Source organism: Elgaria multicarinata, chromosome 9, assembly GCF_023053635.1.
Source record: "Elgaria multicarinata webbii isolate HBS135686 ecotype San Diego chromosome 9, rElgMul1.1.pri, whole genome shotgun sequence".
Lineage (NCBI taxonomy): Eukaryota > Metazoa > Chordata > Lepidosauria > Squamata > Anguidae > Elgaria > Elgaria multicarinata.
The window spans coordinates 86,797,113-86,811,992 of record NC_086179.1 but is presented as its reverse complement, the minus strand read 5'-3'; the positions used below and the strand labels follow the sequence as shown (position 1 = coordinate 86,811,992).

The 14,880-nt window shown below is 42.8% G+C and overlaps 1 protein-coding gene across 1 annotated transcript in view; it reads right to left on the bottom strand.

Moving 5' to 3' along the window:
• MCM10 (minichromosome maintenance 10 replication initiation factor) overlaps positions 1 to 12,584 on the bottom strand; it is a 45,420-nt gene extending 32,836 nt beyond the window's left edge. The window contains exons 1-5 of the mRNA XM_063135019.1: positions 12,483 to 12,584; positions 11,002 to 11,198; positions 9,757 to 10,102; positions 8,549 to 8,626; positions 6,681 to 6,845 (exon numbers count right to left, since the gene is read on the bottom strand). Coding sequence (XP_062991089.1) covers positions 6,681 to 6,845; positions 8,549 to 8,626; positions 9,757 to 10,102; positions 11,002 to 11,198; positions 12,483 to 12,584 — 888 coding nt within the window. The remainder of the gene's footprint in view (positions 1 to 6,680; positions 6,846 to 8,548; positions 8,627 to 9,756; positions 10,103 to 11,001; positions 11,199 to 12,482) is intronic.
• Positions 12,585 to 14,880: the final 2,296 nt, after the last annotated feature.

Here is a 14,880-nt window from a genome sequence, read left to right as displayed (position 1 = left end):
AGCTGGACATCAGGAAAAACTTCCTGACTGTTAGAGCAGTGCGACGATGGAATCAGTTACCTAGGGAGGTTGTGGGCTCTCCCACACTAGAGGCCTTCAAGAGGCAGCTGGACAACCATCTGTTGGGGATGCTTTAGGGTGGATAACTGCATTGAGCAGGGGGTCGGACTCGATGGCCTTGTAGGCCCCTTCCAACTCTGCTATTCTATGATTCTAGTAAGACCAATGCTAGTAAGACCAACTCTACTATTCTACTAATCATAGAATAGTAGAGTTAGAAGGGGCCTATAAGGCCAATGAGTCCAACCCCTTTAGTTTTATTGAATTTGAGGGGTGGGGGGAACCATACAAAGCTAATATAAACAACATTATCCCAATGGATTAAGGCTTTTACCTAAACTCTTTTAATACAATACAATTAGTGTCTGATTATATACCTGCCATATAGACACTACTGCAAGGTAGAGCTACCCAGATTGTGAAACAAACCATCCTACTCTACTGGAAAGCCCTGCTTTTTAGCTCATTTATATTTATTTATTTATTTATTTATTTATTACATTTATATACCACCCCACAGCCGAAGCTCTCTGGGCGGTTTACAACAGTTAAAAATAGTAAACATTAAAAAGTATAGAAGATTTAAAAAACCATCAGAAACATAAAAACAGTATAAAAACAACAGTATCCATGTAATTCCTTCAGTGGAAGACATGTTGTGCTTTGCCTGAGGAAAGGAAAGTATGCCACTGATAGGAAACACTGGAGGAGCTCCAGGACATATGGTTGGCTTTTCATATAAGCTTGGCATTTCTCCAATAAGAACATCAGAAGTGCCCTCATGCTGGATCAGATCAGGGGTCCATCTAGTCCAGCACTCTGTTCACACAGTGGCCAACCAGCCACTGGCCAGGGATGAACAAGCAGGACATGGTGCAACAGCACCCTCCCACCCATGTTCCCCAGCAACTGGTGCATCCAGGCTTATTGCCTCGAATACTGGAGATAGCACATAACCATCAGGGCTAGTAGCCATTGATAGCCTTCTCCTCCAGGAATTTATCCAACCCCCCTTTAAAGCCCTCCAAATTGGTGGCCATCACTACATCTTGTGGTAGTGAGTTCTATAATTTAAATATGTGCTGTGTGAAGAAGTACTTCCTTTTATTTGTCCTGGATCTCCTACCAGTCAGCTTCACGGGATGACCCCTTTGGGTTCTAGTATTTTGAGAGAGGGAGAAAAAGGTCTCCCTATCCACATTCTCCATACCATGCATAATTTTGTACACCCCTATCATGTCTTCCCTTAGCCTCCTTTTCTCCAAGCTAAACAATCCCAGTTGCTGTAACCTTCCCTTGTAGGGGAGATGCTCCAGGCCCTTAATCATTTTAGTTGCCCTTTTCTGCACTTTTTCCAGCTCTATAATATCCTTTTTAGGTGTGGTCACCAGAACTGTACACAGTATTCTAAATGAGGTCGCAGCATAGATTTGTATAAGGGCAGTATGATACTGACCATTTTATTCTCAATTCCTTTTCTTATAATGCCTAACATGGAGTTTGCCTTCTTTACGGTGGACATTTTCATCGAGCTGTCCACCACAATCCCAAGCTTTACGTCTATGCAAGATTTCTCTTTTCCTTGTTGGCAAGATTATTATTATTATTATTATTATTATTATTATTATTTATATAGCACCATCAATGTACATGGTGCTGTACAGAGTAAAACAGTAAATAGCAAGACCCTGCCGCATAGGCTTACAATCTAATAAAATCATAGTAAAACAATAAGGAGGGGAAGAGAATGCAAACAGGCACAGGGTAGGGTAAGCAGGCACAGGGTAGGGTAAAACTAACAGTATAAAGTCAGCAAGAGTTCCACCCGAGCATGTTCAGAAGGTGTAACTGGAAATACAGATTAAGATCGCTTGTTTTGCAACCAAGGCAGCTCTATCTATCCAGACTATCATTGCATTGTGTCCAAAAGGCAGTCACTAATTAGATTAGTTTAAAAGAACTTCAAAACACACAAGTAAAATTTTTGAGGGGGTCAATGAATTCTTAAAAGTACTTTTTGGGTCAACCAGAATCTTGAGATTGGTTTCTGACATCCTTTTGAATCTTAAAATGATCCAGAACATTGTCAACGTGGCTTTTATGTACTACATTGGCTAAACTTGGCATAGCTCATCATGTCTGAAGCATATCAAGTAAAGCCAGAGCTGTCAGGTGCTCCAAGATCATTATTAAACAATGTGTTCTTCTTTCATTTCAAGACACAAAATGGGAGCACACAAAACATATTAACATTTATTAGTACTACTGAATCCTTCTGTATTCCAAGAAATTATATTCACATTGACCTGGATTACTTGAGCCACAAGTGTTGAAGTCAGGGTCATGGAAAAAACCACACACCTAAGAATTGAGCCAGCCTGAAGTTTAGAATAGACAGGATTCAAAAGAGGAATAAGTGTGCAATGTAAATTGGCAGAGCTTCCTGTAGAGAGGTGGAAAGTACTGGAACTAGATTCCAGTGTCCATGAACCACAACCAGTCAAAATAGTTGGACTAGACAGCTTTGTCCTGAAACCATCTGAAACACATTAGGAACATATTCCTTATGGGATATTTAAAAAAAGAGAGAGACAGAGGAAGAAGAGTTAATCAGAACAAAGAGGAAATGAACAAGGGAAGGAGAGTAAGAAGGGACAAAAATTGTGGGGGACAGGACATTGTTTGACTGAACATGGCCAGTATTGATGAACAATACATAAAACAATGTACTTTACCCTTCCCACCCAGGGATCCATGACAACATTTAGTATATAGCTACTTAAATATAAAAATGTAAGGAAAATAAGAAACGATTAAGTTAGGTATATTTAGATTGATAGTCAATATACATATGATGGAGAAAATGAATGTATGACACCACTATTATTGTAGTAATTTAGCTAGAGGACAAAGAGCATTTAAAGACATATATTAAAGCCGTCTAAAGCAGGGGTGGGATGATCTTCAGAAATTTGGGACTTCAACTCCCAGAAGCCCCTGCCAGCAAGGCCAATGGTCAAGAATGCTGGGAGTTAATGTCCAAAAGACCTGGACATCTATTTTCTGCCCCCTGCCATACGATAGTCTGATGTCAGTTAGGCAAAATTAAGTTTGATGATATAATAAGAAAGGAAGCTGAATGGAAGTGTCAGATACAAAAGATAACTGGCTTATTTCAGAATGAGAAGAATTGTTCAGGTTCCATGGGCCAGATCTACACGAAGCAGGCTATAACGCCTTGACAACGGTTTGAAAATGGAATATGGAATGTGTCCTGTCTAACCGTTGCCAATACCGTTATAAACTGTTTTAAAAGAATCCTGCCCGAGAGCCATCTTGCTTCAGATGAGGAAAGCCCTTCACTCATGATGGCAGGTTAAGTAACAACTGAAGGAATATATATTGCCTCAGTAGGCCGTCGCTGGGCCTACTGAGGTTTTAGTGCCGTTCCGATTACAGAAGGGAGAGAGGCATCTGGTGGAATCATGTGAGTATTGCAGAGTACCCAATGAATAAACCAGGATCTAAAAAACATGAGTCCTCTATGGCAGAAGCAGCCAAACTCTCCACAAAACAGGGGGCGAGAGAATGGCCCCGTTCAGAAGATACCTTAAACCATGGCTTTAACCATTGTGGTTAAGCCAGAAAGCCAGGATGTGTTCAGAAGACACCTGAAACCATGGCTTTAACCATGGTGAATAAAGCAAAAAACCTTATTCACCGTGGTTAAAGTCATGATTTAAGGTGTCTTCTGAACACAGCCTGGCTTTCTGGCTTAACCACCATGGTTAAAACCATGGTTTAAGGTGTCTTCTGAACGGGCCCATATAGATACAGTAGCGACTGTCATACAAAGCAGGTTGTTATAAAGGGCAGTATTAGAGGAATAATTGTAGACTTCTTAAGGGAAAAAAAGTATCATGTTTTCATTGCGGAAAGAGAAATTCTTCAGCTACCACTGGGATGCTTATCACCAATTTTTATTCAGAGAGAGGCAAGGAGGTACATAAAGAAGGTCATGTTGCTTCTCCCTAGCTTGGATTTTAGTATTGTTGAAGCTGCTTTTTTATCCCCAACTTCATGAAGGAAGAGACTGAAAGTGTAGAGTTGGTTCCTATTTTCTCCCCAAGTGAAGCAATCACAATTGACATTCCTTTTAAGATCGTGATGCACGGTTCTGATTTCTATTCTCAACTGCAGGACCACAAGAGGGGGAGATTTAGCCCTTTCCCCCCATATATAAAACCCTTGATTCTGCCCTTTTTAGCCTCTAGTGAATTCAGTTTTTAGCATGTTTAATATCAGCTATCTCAGTTCTCACTACTGCAACACCTTCTTTCAGTTCTTTAAAATCTGTAGCAAGGATCTTGAAATAGGCAGTGTAAGCTTAAAACTCATAGACCAAGATTATTTAACCATTGTGAAGCACATATAACAAGAAAATTCATGTCCAATGAATGGCAGAGAGTTGTTGAAGCTAAGACTGATCACTAACCTGAATGGCAGAGTACTAGAAGCCCCATATAAGAACAATATATAAACAGATTCAAAACTCACCCTCCATATTTACAGCAGCACCAGAAGAGACTTCACAAAAGAATTCTTGTCTTCTAAAGGGATACAAGAGCAACAACATAAAAATCCAAGCCTAAATAAAATTGATTCATGTGAATTGTCATAAAAAATTGCATAATGCAAAGTAACAAATGTTTTTAGTAGAGCATATCTCAATAATCAAATCCACAGTGCTGGTTATCTATTTACTGATACTATTTACTGATAGCTAATGTATATAAATAATTTATTCCAATATTCTAGAATTTAATGTCATTGTTTTATAGCAGTTCACTTATCAAAAAGAAGGATATTTTTTAAAAAAATTGTGATTAGATGCATCTCCAATGCAGTTCTAATAAATTAAAGCCCAGGTATCCGACCATTATTTGATAAGATTTGACTAGCCTAGCCGAACATTTTTTAAAATAAATAAATAAATTTCCAAATTGACCAAAAAGTGCTTTACCCCCACAGCTGGGCTACTGTTATTTATGTCTCTGGCTGAGAGAATACTGATTTTAGAGGAATCTGTGGCCATCCAGACATTATTGGACTTCCACTCCCATCATCCCCACAGCAAGCAGTCAAAGTACAGATGACATGCAAAGCATGCACAGGCATCTTTAAACACATAGTGTACGAGTCTAGGGACTCTGTCCCAATCAATAAATTAGTTCGAGCGAATGGAGAAGGCTGACCGGCATGAAGAAATCATGAGCAATACAGTATTGGAGGATCTGTGAACATGCACAATATCATGGCTTCCCTTTTGGGCAGAGAAACCTGCAACTTGCACATTTTTTGGTTTCATGGAAGGAGAGCCACAATCTTGCATGAGTTCATGGCTCCTGCATTGCTCTGTTGACCAGTGAAACAGTTCACTGTTTTCTGGAATGTGGAGCTGCTTGCCTTCCCCCAAAACCTTGGCGTCTGAAAAACCAACTCAAGAGCTCCCACGTATACAAACACTGCTGTTTAAAAATGGATGCTCATGTAGGTCATACTCACCTTAGTTAATTAGGATTCATCTTTATAGCAACAAGTAATCATAAAAAAACCTATCCTTTTCAGCGTCACCCACACCCTGACTTGTTGCAAGAAACACATTTGTTACATAAAGGCCTGGTTCAGACAACACGCTAAACTACGCTGCGTAACCACAAAATGGTTAATGGCATGCATTAAGGTCAATGTATTCCGTTAACCATTTTGTGGTTAAGCAGCGTGGTTTAGCATGTTGTCTGAATGGGGCCAAGCCACAATCCAAGGTACACGTATTTGGGAGTAAGAGCCAATGAACTCAGTGGGACTGGATTTTTAAACTGCCTTTCAGGATAAGTGATCCAAGTAAACAGTCCCAGGACTGGGCTGCATTTAGGAGACAGGGCTAGTCCCACTTACCTCGGAGTAAGCCCCACTGAACTCAATAGGACTTACTTCCGAAGACAGGTACAGGATTACACCGTGAGTAGTCTTTCTTAGGGATCTCCTCTCCCCACTGCAAGTCCTTCCTCGTAGCTTTTCCCAGACCTCTGCACTGTTTGCTCACCTCTCTTTCCCACAATGGCGGGCGATATCAGACCCCCAAGTAATCAACCCCACCCCAAAGCAACTGCCCCCTTCGCAGCGAAAGCCAACTTCCTTCAACCGGATCATGTATTTATTTATTGCATTTCTATACCGCCAAGTAGCCGAAGCTCTCTGGGCGGTTTATAAAAATTAAAACCATTCAAAGCATGGTAAAAAAAAATACAAAATAAAATCACAACCAGGGTAAAATCAGCAGCAGTGCAGAAATACAAATTTAAAATACAGCCTTAAAACAGCATAGTTAAAATTAATGCATAGACTGTTAAAATACTGAGACCGGATCATGCCCCTGCAGCCCCCTAATTGCGATGCTTCCCCTCCCCATTTAGAATCAACCCCTTCTTCCTAGCAGGACTTGGAACCTCCTTGCCCCCCCCTCTTTCCCCTCTTTCCCCCAAAGACTGCATCCCCCCACCTCTGCACTTACCGCCCTGTTCTGCTCTGCTCTCTCCATCACCCGCCAAAATTCTAACCCGTCTTGGCCCCGCCTCCGAGACCTCACGCGAATCCCGCAGCTGAACCATAGACGTATCATTCTCTATCCCTATGAATCTATGAGAGCGTGAGAAAAGCCATTCAGCAGTGTCACAATGCGCATGCTTGGAGGAAGCTGTTGGTTGGCTCTGCGGTCTACGGAACTATAGAGATAGGAAAATGTAGAGTCACTCTATAGTTATGTGGATATGGAGTGATCAGTTTTCTCCTCAGGGCGGAAGTGGCCACGGAAATCAGAATTGCATGACAGCTTGTGATTGGGCAGCAGCGTCTTGAGGGGGGAAGAAAGGGACTACCCCCCCCCGCAAAATCTGGAACAGAAAGAGGAAAGGAAAAGACATTAGGTAGGGTGACCATATGAAAAGGAGGACAGGGCTCCTGTATGTTTAACAGTTGTATTGAAAAGGGAATTTCAGCAGGTGTCATTTGTATATATGGAGAACCTGGTGAAGTTCCCTCTTTATCACAACAGTTAAAGCTGCAGGTGCCCTGCCCTCTTTTAAATCTGGTCACTCTAGTCTAGCTCCTGCACTTTGTTGTGAAGAGGGAATTTCCCCAGGTTCCCCATATATACAAATGACCCCTGCTGAAATTCCCTTTTCTATGCAACTGTTAAAGATACAGTCCTCCTTTTCATATGGTCACCCTACATTAGGGAGATACTGGCCCCATTCAGAAGACCATGTAGTTTGCAGGGAAAGGAAGCACCACAGAGACTAGCTCTGGTGCTGCTGAAAATGGTTAAAATCTTTAATAGTTCTTATTCGTATGCAATAGTTCTTATTCGTATTATAATCTTTCCTCAGGAGCTGATGCTGGAGACAGGCTGATGAAAAAAACCTGTTCCTGTATGTTGGATATTTTTTTGGAGTTTTCTTCTCTTCTGAGCATTCTATTGACGAACTACATTTAGTCAAAGAATTTTGGCTCATAATGGCGAGTCTGGGTCAGATATCATTTGTACACATGCGACACCTGGTGAAATTCCCTCTTCATCACAACAGTTAAAACGTGACCAGATACAAAATGGGGAAGGGCTCCTGCAGCTTTAACTGTTGTGATGAAGAGGGAATTTTATGTTGCATGCATACAAATGACACCTGCTGAAATTCCCTTTTATATACAAATGTTAAAGATACAGGAACCCTGTCCTCCTTTTCCTATGGTCACCCTACCAGTGTGGGGTATAATTAATTTTTTTTAGATTTGTTTCTCATCGATAAACCAGAAATTGAAACAAGCTATGAGGTGCTAGTGAGAAGTGACGGCAACAAGGCTTTAGTCCATTTTGTTCCATGGCTAATGTTTGCAGACTAATTGTATTTTTTAATCTTTCTGAATGCTAGGTTGTTCATTTGGTGTACTAGATTTTTCTGCACTTGTCAACTGCTTCATTTGTTTAGTGGTAGCAGTAGGCTGAACCTGTATGGCGTATGGATATGAGAAAGGTGATGGGCAAAGAGTGTTAAATGTTAGGCAAGGTGACATCCAGTGAAAGATTTGCAGTAACAAAAGATATATGAAGGAAGGGGAGACTTTACCACACCTTGTATAGTAAAAGCTGCAAAAGTAGGAGTGAGTGAAGTTAATTTCAGATACATTGAATGTCTCACTTGTTCTTTATTTCAGTGATTTTTAACATTAAGATGTTATGTAGAACAGGTTTGTTTTAATTGTGTGCTGTAAAAATCAGACATGTGACCAAGGCTATGTTTGGGTGGGCACGCCCCTTTGGAGGGCCGCCATGTTATCCTCCTTTTTGGTTTCCAAAATATGGTCACCCTACCTTTAATATGTCGTCAGTCATTATGGAAAAGTGGGGAAAAGCCCTTTCTTCTCCCCATACCCCACCGGGGCTTCCTGCAAAGATGTCTGCTTGGCGTGGGCCGTGGGGACCCATTGTTGTGGGGAGGCGCCGATGGGGCTGGGGGCAGGGGGAGTGTGGAAGGGGGAAAAAAATTTAGGCGATTAAAAGAAGGCAAAACAAAACTACTCACCCCACCCCCAGGGCCTCTTGTGCAGATGCTGGAGCTTCAAAGAAACCTCCTCACATACCTTTGTCCCACGCTGTTCTTCCTGCTGCCACTGTGCCCTGACCATGCTGCTACTGCTGGTAGCCAGCTGGGTTATTTGTCTTGGTGCTCATTCCACTGTTACCTGTTGATCTGAATCCGATATTGCTCTCTCTTTATTCCTTGAGCTCTTTATCTCTTTCTCCTCACCAGCTTTTTGGAGCTGTTGATCTGTGAGCCCTTAAAATTTCCTCTATGCTCTTCTGCTTCTCATTTAGATGTTAGATTTCAATCTCTAGCTGACAAACTCTAGCTTCGTTTTGCTTCTTCTCATATTTAATTTTAACTCCTACGGTTTTGTCACAAGCTTCTCTGCATTTTTTGTGTGTGCCTCTTCCAACTTGATTTGCTGAGACGCCATTTCCTTCTGAAGTTCTCATTCTCTAGTCTAAGCTGCCTCGTTCTCTCCTTCCTTTTCCACCTTTTGCAAGACTTGTCTGTATTAATCGTTAAAGTTTGTTCTTTAATTCTTGCATATCCATCAGAAGTTGTTCTTTAGAGGAAAAAAGCTCACTGCATTTATACATAATAGGTTAAGTTTAGTAGATAAGTAAATATGTTTCTCTGTACAATCCATGTTTCTTTGTGCAACCTATAATAATTAAGTTATATATTGAAGCCATTTTATTGTTACTTGAAATTCTCCCGTTGGTACTGAAACATTTATGACTAAGAACCTTATCATAATTTCTTAGGTATTGAAAAAAAGTGTTGATAAAAGTCACTAAAAAGAATATCATAGCACCTGATCAAGAAGACCATATATTGTGCTACTAACCACACATACTGCAATCAAAATAGCCAAGAAAAACACCTGGATACATGCGGCCCAAAAAGAATAAAACTCCAGGAGGAAGACAGCAAACCATCTGATTGTTTGTCTTCAGCACTGGAGTGCTGGGTTGAGGCTAATTTATAGCCAGTTGTTAATCAAGCCCTTCTGTCTCATTAGAGCCATGTGGAGTATTTAAGTGGCCTTCACGCTATGCTGGGGTTTGCCTTTTTTCTGCTCCATCCGCCTACTCCTACGTCGCTGCACAGGATTTATTATGTCCAGCTCTGCCTCCAGTAGCTGTGGAATTCCAGGAATGTTGCTGCCCAAAGTGCCAGGCTCCTGTGACTTTGAGACGCCATCTGCTGAATCCTCCAGCTCTCCACCTGGAGAGGTAAAAGTGTGGAGTGGCTCTGCCCAGAATGTGATATCCGGGCTCCACAAAGGGGGCGACACCGACTTAGGGGTTGAAGTGTGGAGTGGCTCTGCCCACACGGTGATATCTGGACTCCACACATGGGCGGCAACAGCTTCGGGGTAGAAGTGTGGAGTGGCTCTGCCCAGAAGGTGATATCAAGGTTCCACACTAGCTTTCCTAGCTTTGGCACAGCGGCCTTTTCCACGCAGGTCACCATCGACTTTGGGAGCGATGTCAGGAGTGGCTTCAGTGGCAAAGTTGTTAGTAGGCTCTGCATTGGGGGTGTCACCGGCTTCGGGCTAGAAGTGTGGAGTGGCCCTGCCCACAAGGTGATATCTGGGCTCCAAACGGGGCAGCACCGGCTTCAGGCTAGAAGTGTGGAGGGGCTCTGCCCACAAGGTGATATCCGGGCTCCCCACAGAACAGGACCAGCTTCGGGGTAGAAGTGTGGAGTGGCTCTGCCCACAAGGTGATATCTGGGCTCCCCACAGAACAGGACCGGCTTTGGGGAGAAGTGTGGAGTGGCTCTGCCCACAAGGTGATATCTGGGCTCCACACGGGGCGGTACCGGCTTCAGGCTAGAAGTGTGGAGTGGCTCTGCCGACAAAATGATATCTGGGCTCCACACACGGGGTGGCACTGACTTTGGGGTAAAAGTGTGGAGTGGCTCTGCCCACAAGGTGATATCTGGGCTCCACCCAGGACTTCTTTCCTAGCTTTGGCACAGCGGCCTTTTCGACGCAGGTCGCCATCGACTTCGGGAGCGATGACAGGAGTGGCTTCAGTGGCAAAGTTGTTAGTAGGCTGCACATTGGGGGTGTCACCGGCTTCGGGCTAGAAGTGTGGAGTGGCTCTGCCCACAAGGTGGGATCCGGGCTCCACACGGGATGGCACTGGATTCGGGCTAGAAGTGTGGAGTGGCTCTGCCCACAAGGTGATATCTGGGCTCCACACAGGGGGCAGTACCAGCTTCCGTACTGGCGTTGGCGCTGGTATTTGCCTAGAGGCTTGTACTGGCTTTGGCCAAGGGGTCTTACTTTGAACCATGGGCCTTGGCAAGGAGGCCTCCACCACCTTCGGCAGTCTGGTTGGCAGTTTCTTCGGCCAAGCAGTTGGCAGTGGCTTCAGGGTTCGGGATGTGGCCTAGGCAGAGGTCTTGCCGTTTTGTCCACTCTGCTGCACACTTCTCTCTCCTGAGGGATCCGGGGCATTCTCCAATCCTCTCTGGTTTCTGCTGGAAAGAAGACACATCAGTTTACGCAAGCGTTCTGTGTGTAATTCATCCTACACTATAGATACAATCTATTCTACATATTGTTTTCATTTGTTTATGTTTTTATGGTTTCTGTTCAACATTCTGAGATCTGTGGATGTAAAAAATCCATAAATACTAATAAATCAATAAATATTATTGAGATGTTTGTCTCTGCTGCATCTTCTGTTCATTAGTACCCCTCCCCCTGCAAGAAAGGTGATAGCCCACTTGCTGCTGCAGGTGAGTGTGTTGGAAATCCCTTTTCCCCCCCTCCTCCCTCCTAATCCCCTTTCCTTTTGTGTCATGTCTTTTAGATTGTAAGCCTATGGGCAGGGACTGTCAAGAAATACTTTTGTAAGCCGCAGTGAGAGCCTTTTTTGTCCTTTCCCTGTGCTGCTGCTTCAACAGGAGCTGCTGGAGCACAGGTGCCCAACCTTTTGGGGTTGGTGGGCACATTTGGCATTTTGAAAGGGTGTTTTGGGCACACTTACAAAAGAAGACTCAACGAAAGGTCACTTGTGCAAGAACCAAAATACGAGGTGGACATGGAGTCTGAGCACCCAAACAGAAAAACACTCCTTTGAACCCACATCAAGGTGGAGCTGGAGGGCAGCCCTTCGCTTTGCAGCCTGCCAGTTTCGATAACATCTGAATTGGCACAAAGAGGTGTCGTCCTCAAGTCCGCGTTGAGCAAAGAGGAACCCATGGAACGGGCATCCTCTGCACTTGCTTACTGCTGTTCCCACTGGGATCCCAAGGTTCTACCGGGCCAGAGACTTCTCACGATGCAAACGGGAGTCCAAAGAAGGGATGGGCGGTTGGCCTGAATGGAAGGTGCTGGGAGGGAGGGAGGGAGGGAGGGAGGGAGGGAGGGAGGCTGTTAGGGGAGCCAAGAGTAAGTCAAACCACACAGTAATTTTGAGAAATAAGCGTTTGCTTTGAGCAAAGTCTTCTCCCAAATGTGAATGGATAATCTCGGTCCAGTCCTGGGCACCAGTCAAATTTCCTTCGCCTTTTATATTTCGCTGTGATTCTTGTTAGAGAGAGCTATCTATTTAAACATCACACTCTTCTCCCAACCTTCCTTGACTTTCTGGAACTTTTTGCTCTGGATTAACTAATACGTAAGAGCTCCCAGCTCCCTTGGACCCATCACTCAAAAGCCCCAATGAGATTTGAGTTGCAGTCATGGGAAACCAGAGCCAGACACTTTGTCTTCTAATGCTATCTCAGGATTGCAGCAGGAAAATAGGAAACCCTCACAGTCACTTGATTCCCACACACATTTTTGACTCTATCACTCCGAGGGCCCCCAAAGCAAGGGTCCTTCTGAATGACGAGATGGAAAAAATTCTTACCTGACATGATGCCAGAAAAGGCCTTGAAAACACAACTCAGGAAATCTTCTTCCAAAACACTGGAGAGACAAGCACCAGCACTCCTTACTGTCCAAATGTCCAGTAAGGAATAGGCCATGCAATTGCTATGATGTAAAACTGTTTATTGCTGTTCCCATGGTAACCTGGGATTTGTGAGGTGGGCACTTTTGAGAAATTCAAAGTGGGATATGATGATGAAAGATGGTGTCATGGCAGAAGGTAGGGTGATCATATGGAAAGGAGGACAGGACTCCTGTAACTTTCACAGTTTTAGAGAAAAGGGAATTTCCCCTTTTATCCCAATAGTTAACGCTGCAGGAGCTATACTAGAGTGATCAGATACAAAAGAGAGCAGTGCTCCTGCAGCTTTAACTGTTTGATAACAAGGGAATTCCACCAGGTGCTCCATGCATACAAATGACAGCTGCTGAAATTCTCTTTCCTCTATAATTGTTATAGATTCAGAAGCCCTGTCCTTCCTTTTCATATAGTCACCCTACAGAAGGTGGAAGAGCAGACCAAGGGCTAAGAATTCAGCTAGGCAGGAAAGAGAGTAAGTGGTTCACAGATGCCCTACATCTGTCTGTCAAAGAGTCAGTGATCTCCAATTTGACCTCTAGAGAGGAAGGCCTAGTCTGAGATAGAGATGTTTCAAACTGAATCACTTGAAAGCCCTTTTGTTTGAATGGATGACTAACATGTTATGCCTTCAGGTTTCCAGAGTGTCATAATAGTAAAGGGTCATTTTAGTCACCCTGGCAGGAAGTATGACAGGGTCCAGAAGACGGTAGAATCTTCCTGCATTGCAGTAAATTTGGTGTGTTTGTGTGTGTTAATAAAGAAATAGCCTTGGTAGTATATGTGCCCTGAATGCAAAAGTTTTGAGTCCAAATTGTTGGACTCTGCCCAATCAATATCTACGGCAGAGACATGGTTTGATTTGTTTCACACATGGCCTAGACTGTGGATGCATCAGAGAAGGGGACCCAGTTTGATCAGTAGAGAGATGCATAAAGTAATAGCTAATGCTGAATGGAATTAAATGGAAGCAAAGACATTTTACAGTGCAGCAGAAAATGTTCACATTTTTTAAGCTCCGCTTCATTCAAAAATACATTAATGGAGCTGTACTGGAAACTTGCAGTTTTATAGATGCACTACCTTCAGTGTTTTCGAGTACTCTCTATGGGTATAGATCAACTTGTAAACGTTTTTTATATTGGTAATCTAACAGCATTTTTTAATATTGGTAATCTAATGGCATGAGACCAGTGGTCTTAAACTCATTTCTGTGCATACTAAGCAGACTTTGGTTATCTTGTGATAGCTATTAGTGTATATTTCTCTCTCTTTTCCTCTTCTTTTTTTGTTTATGACTGTTATGTCTGGTCAATTGCAGTTATTGTCTTGTCCCAGAAGTATTCCGTCCCAGCAAGATAATATATGAAAGCAGTGTGGCTTGGCTTGACTAGTTTGAGTGTGTCTGGATCTCTTAAGCTCTTGAAAGAATCAGGTTCTCTGAGTGCATAGTTGTCCTTGACAGGAGGCGGCGTTTGCACTTGCTAGTAGAATAAGGTGAACAGATATGAAGAGGCTGCAATCCTATATTCATTGATCTGGGAGTAAGCTTTATGGAAATCAAACCTATTTCGGAGGTTTCTTTGAACAGTTTTCTTTTGGTCCCTGATTGGGAGTTCTGAGGCACTGTAAATTAAGGAGATATTTGGATAAAAAGAGGGAAAGTTCCTTGTCTAGCATTGTGATAATGGGCATCTGTTTTAGCCTTTCTTTCTATTGCTACTGAGTGACATGGTATTGTTTTTATGCTTTTAAATTTTTGTATATTTGATTTTAATGTTAATTGTTTTTAACTTTTGTAAACTGCCTAGAGAGCTTCGGCTATGGGGCAGTATATAAATTTAATAAATAAATAAAATGGCTGATGAAGTTGAGAAGTGACTGCAACAAGCCTTTAGTCCATTTTGTTCCATGGCTAATGTTTGCAGGGTATTTTATACTCTTTCTGAATGCTAGGTTGCTAGTTCGTAACACTAGATTTTTCTGCATTTGTCAACTGCTTCATTTGTTCAGTGGTAGCAGTAGGCTGAATCTGTGAGCATGGATATGAGAAAGGTGATGGGGAAAGAGCCTTAAATGTTAGGAAAGGTGAGACTATGGTCATCCAGAGAAGGATTTGCAGTCAGAAAAGATATTTGAGGAAAGCGGAGACTGTATCACAGAGAGTACAGCAAAAGCTTCAAAATACAGCAAAAGCTACAAAA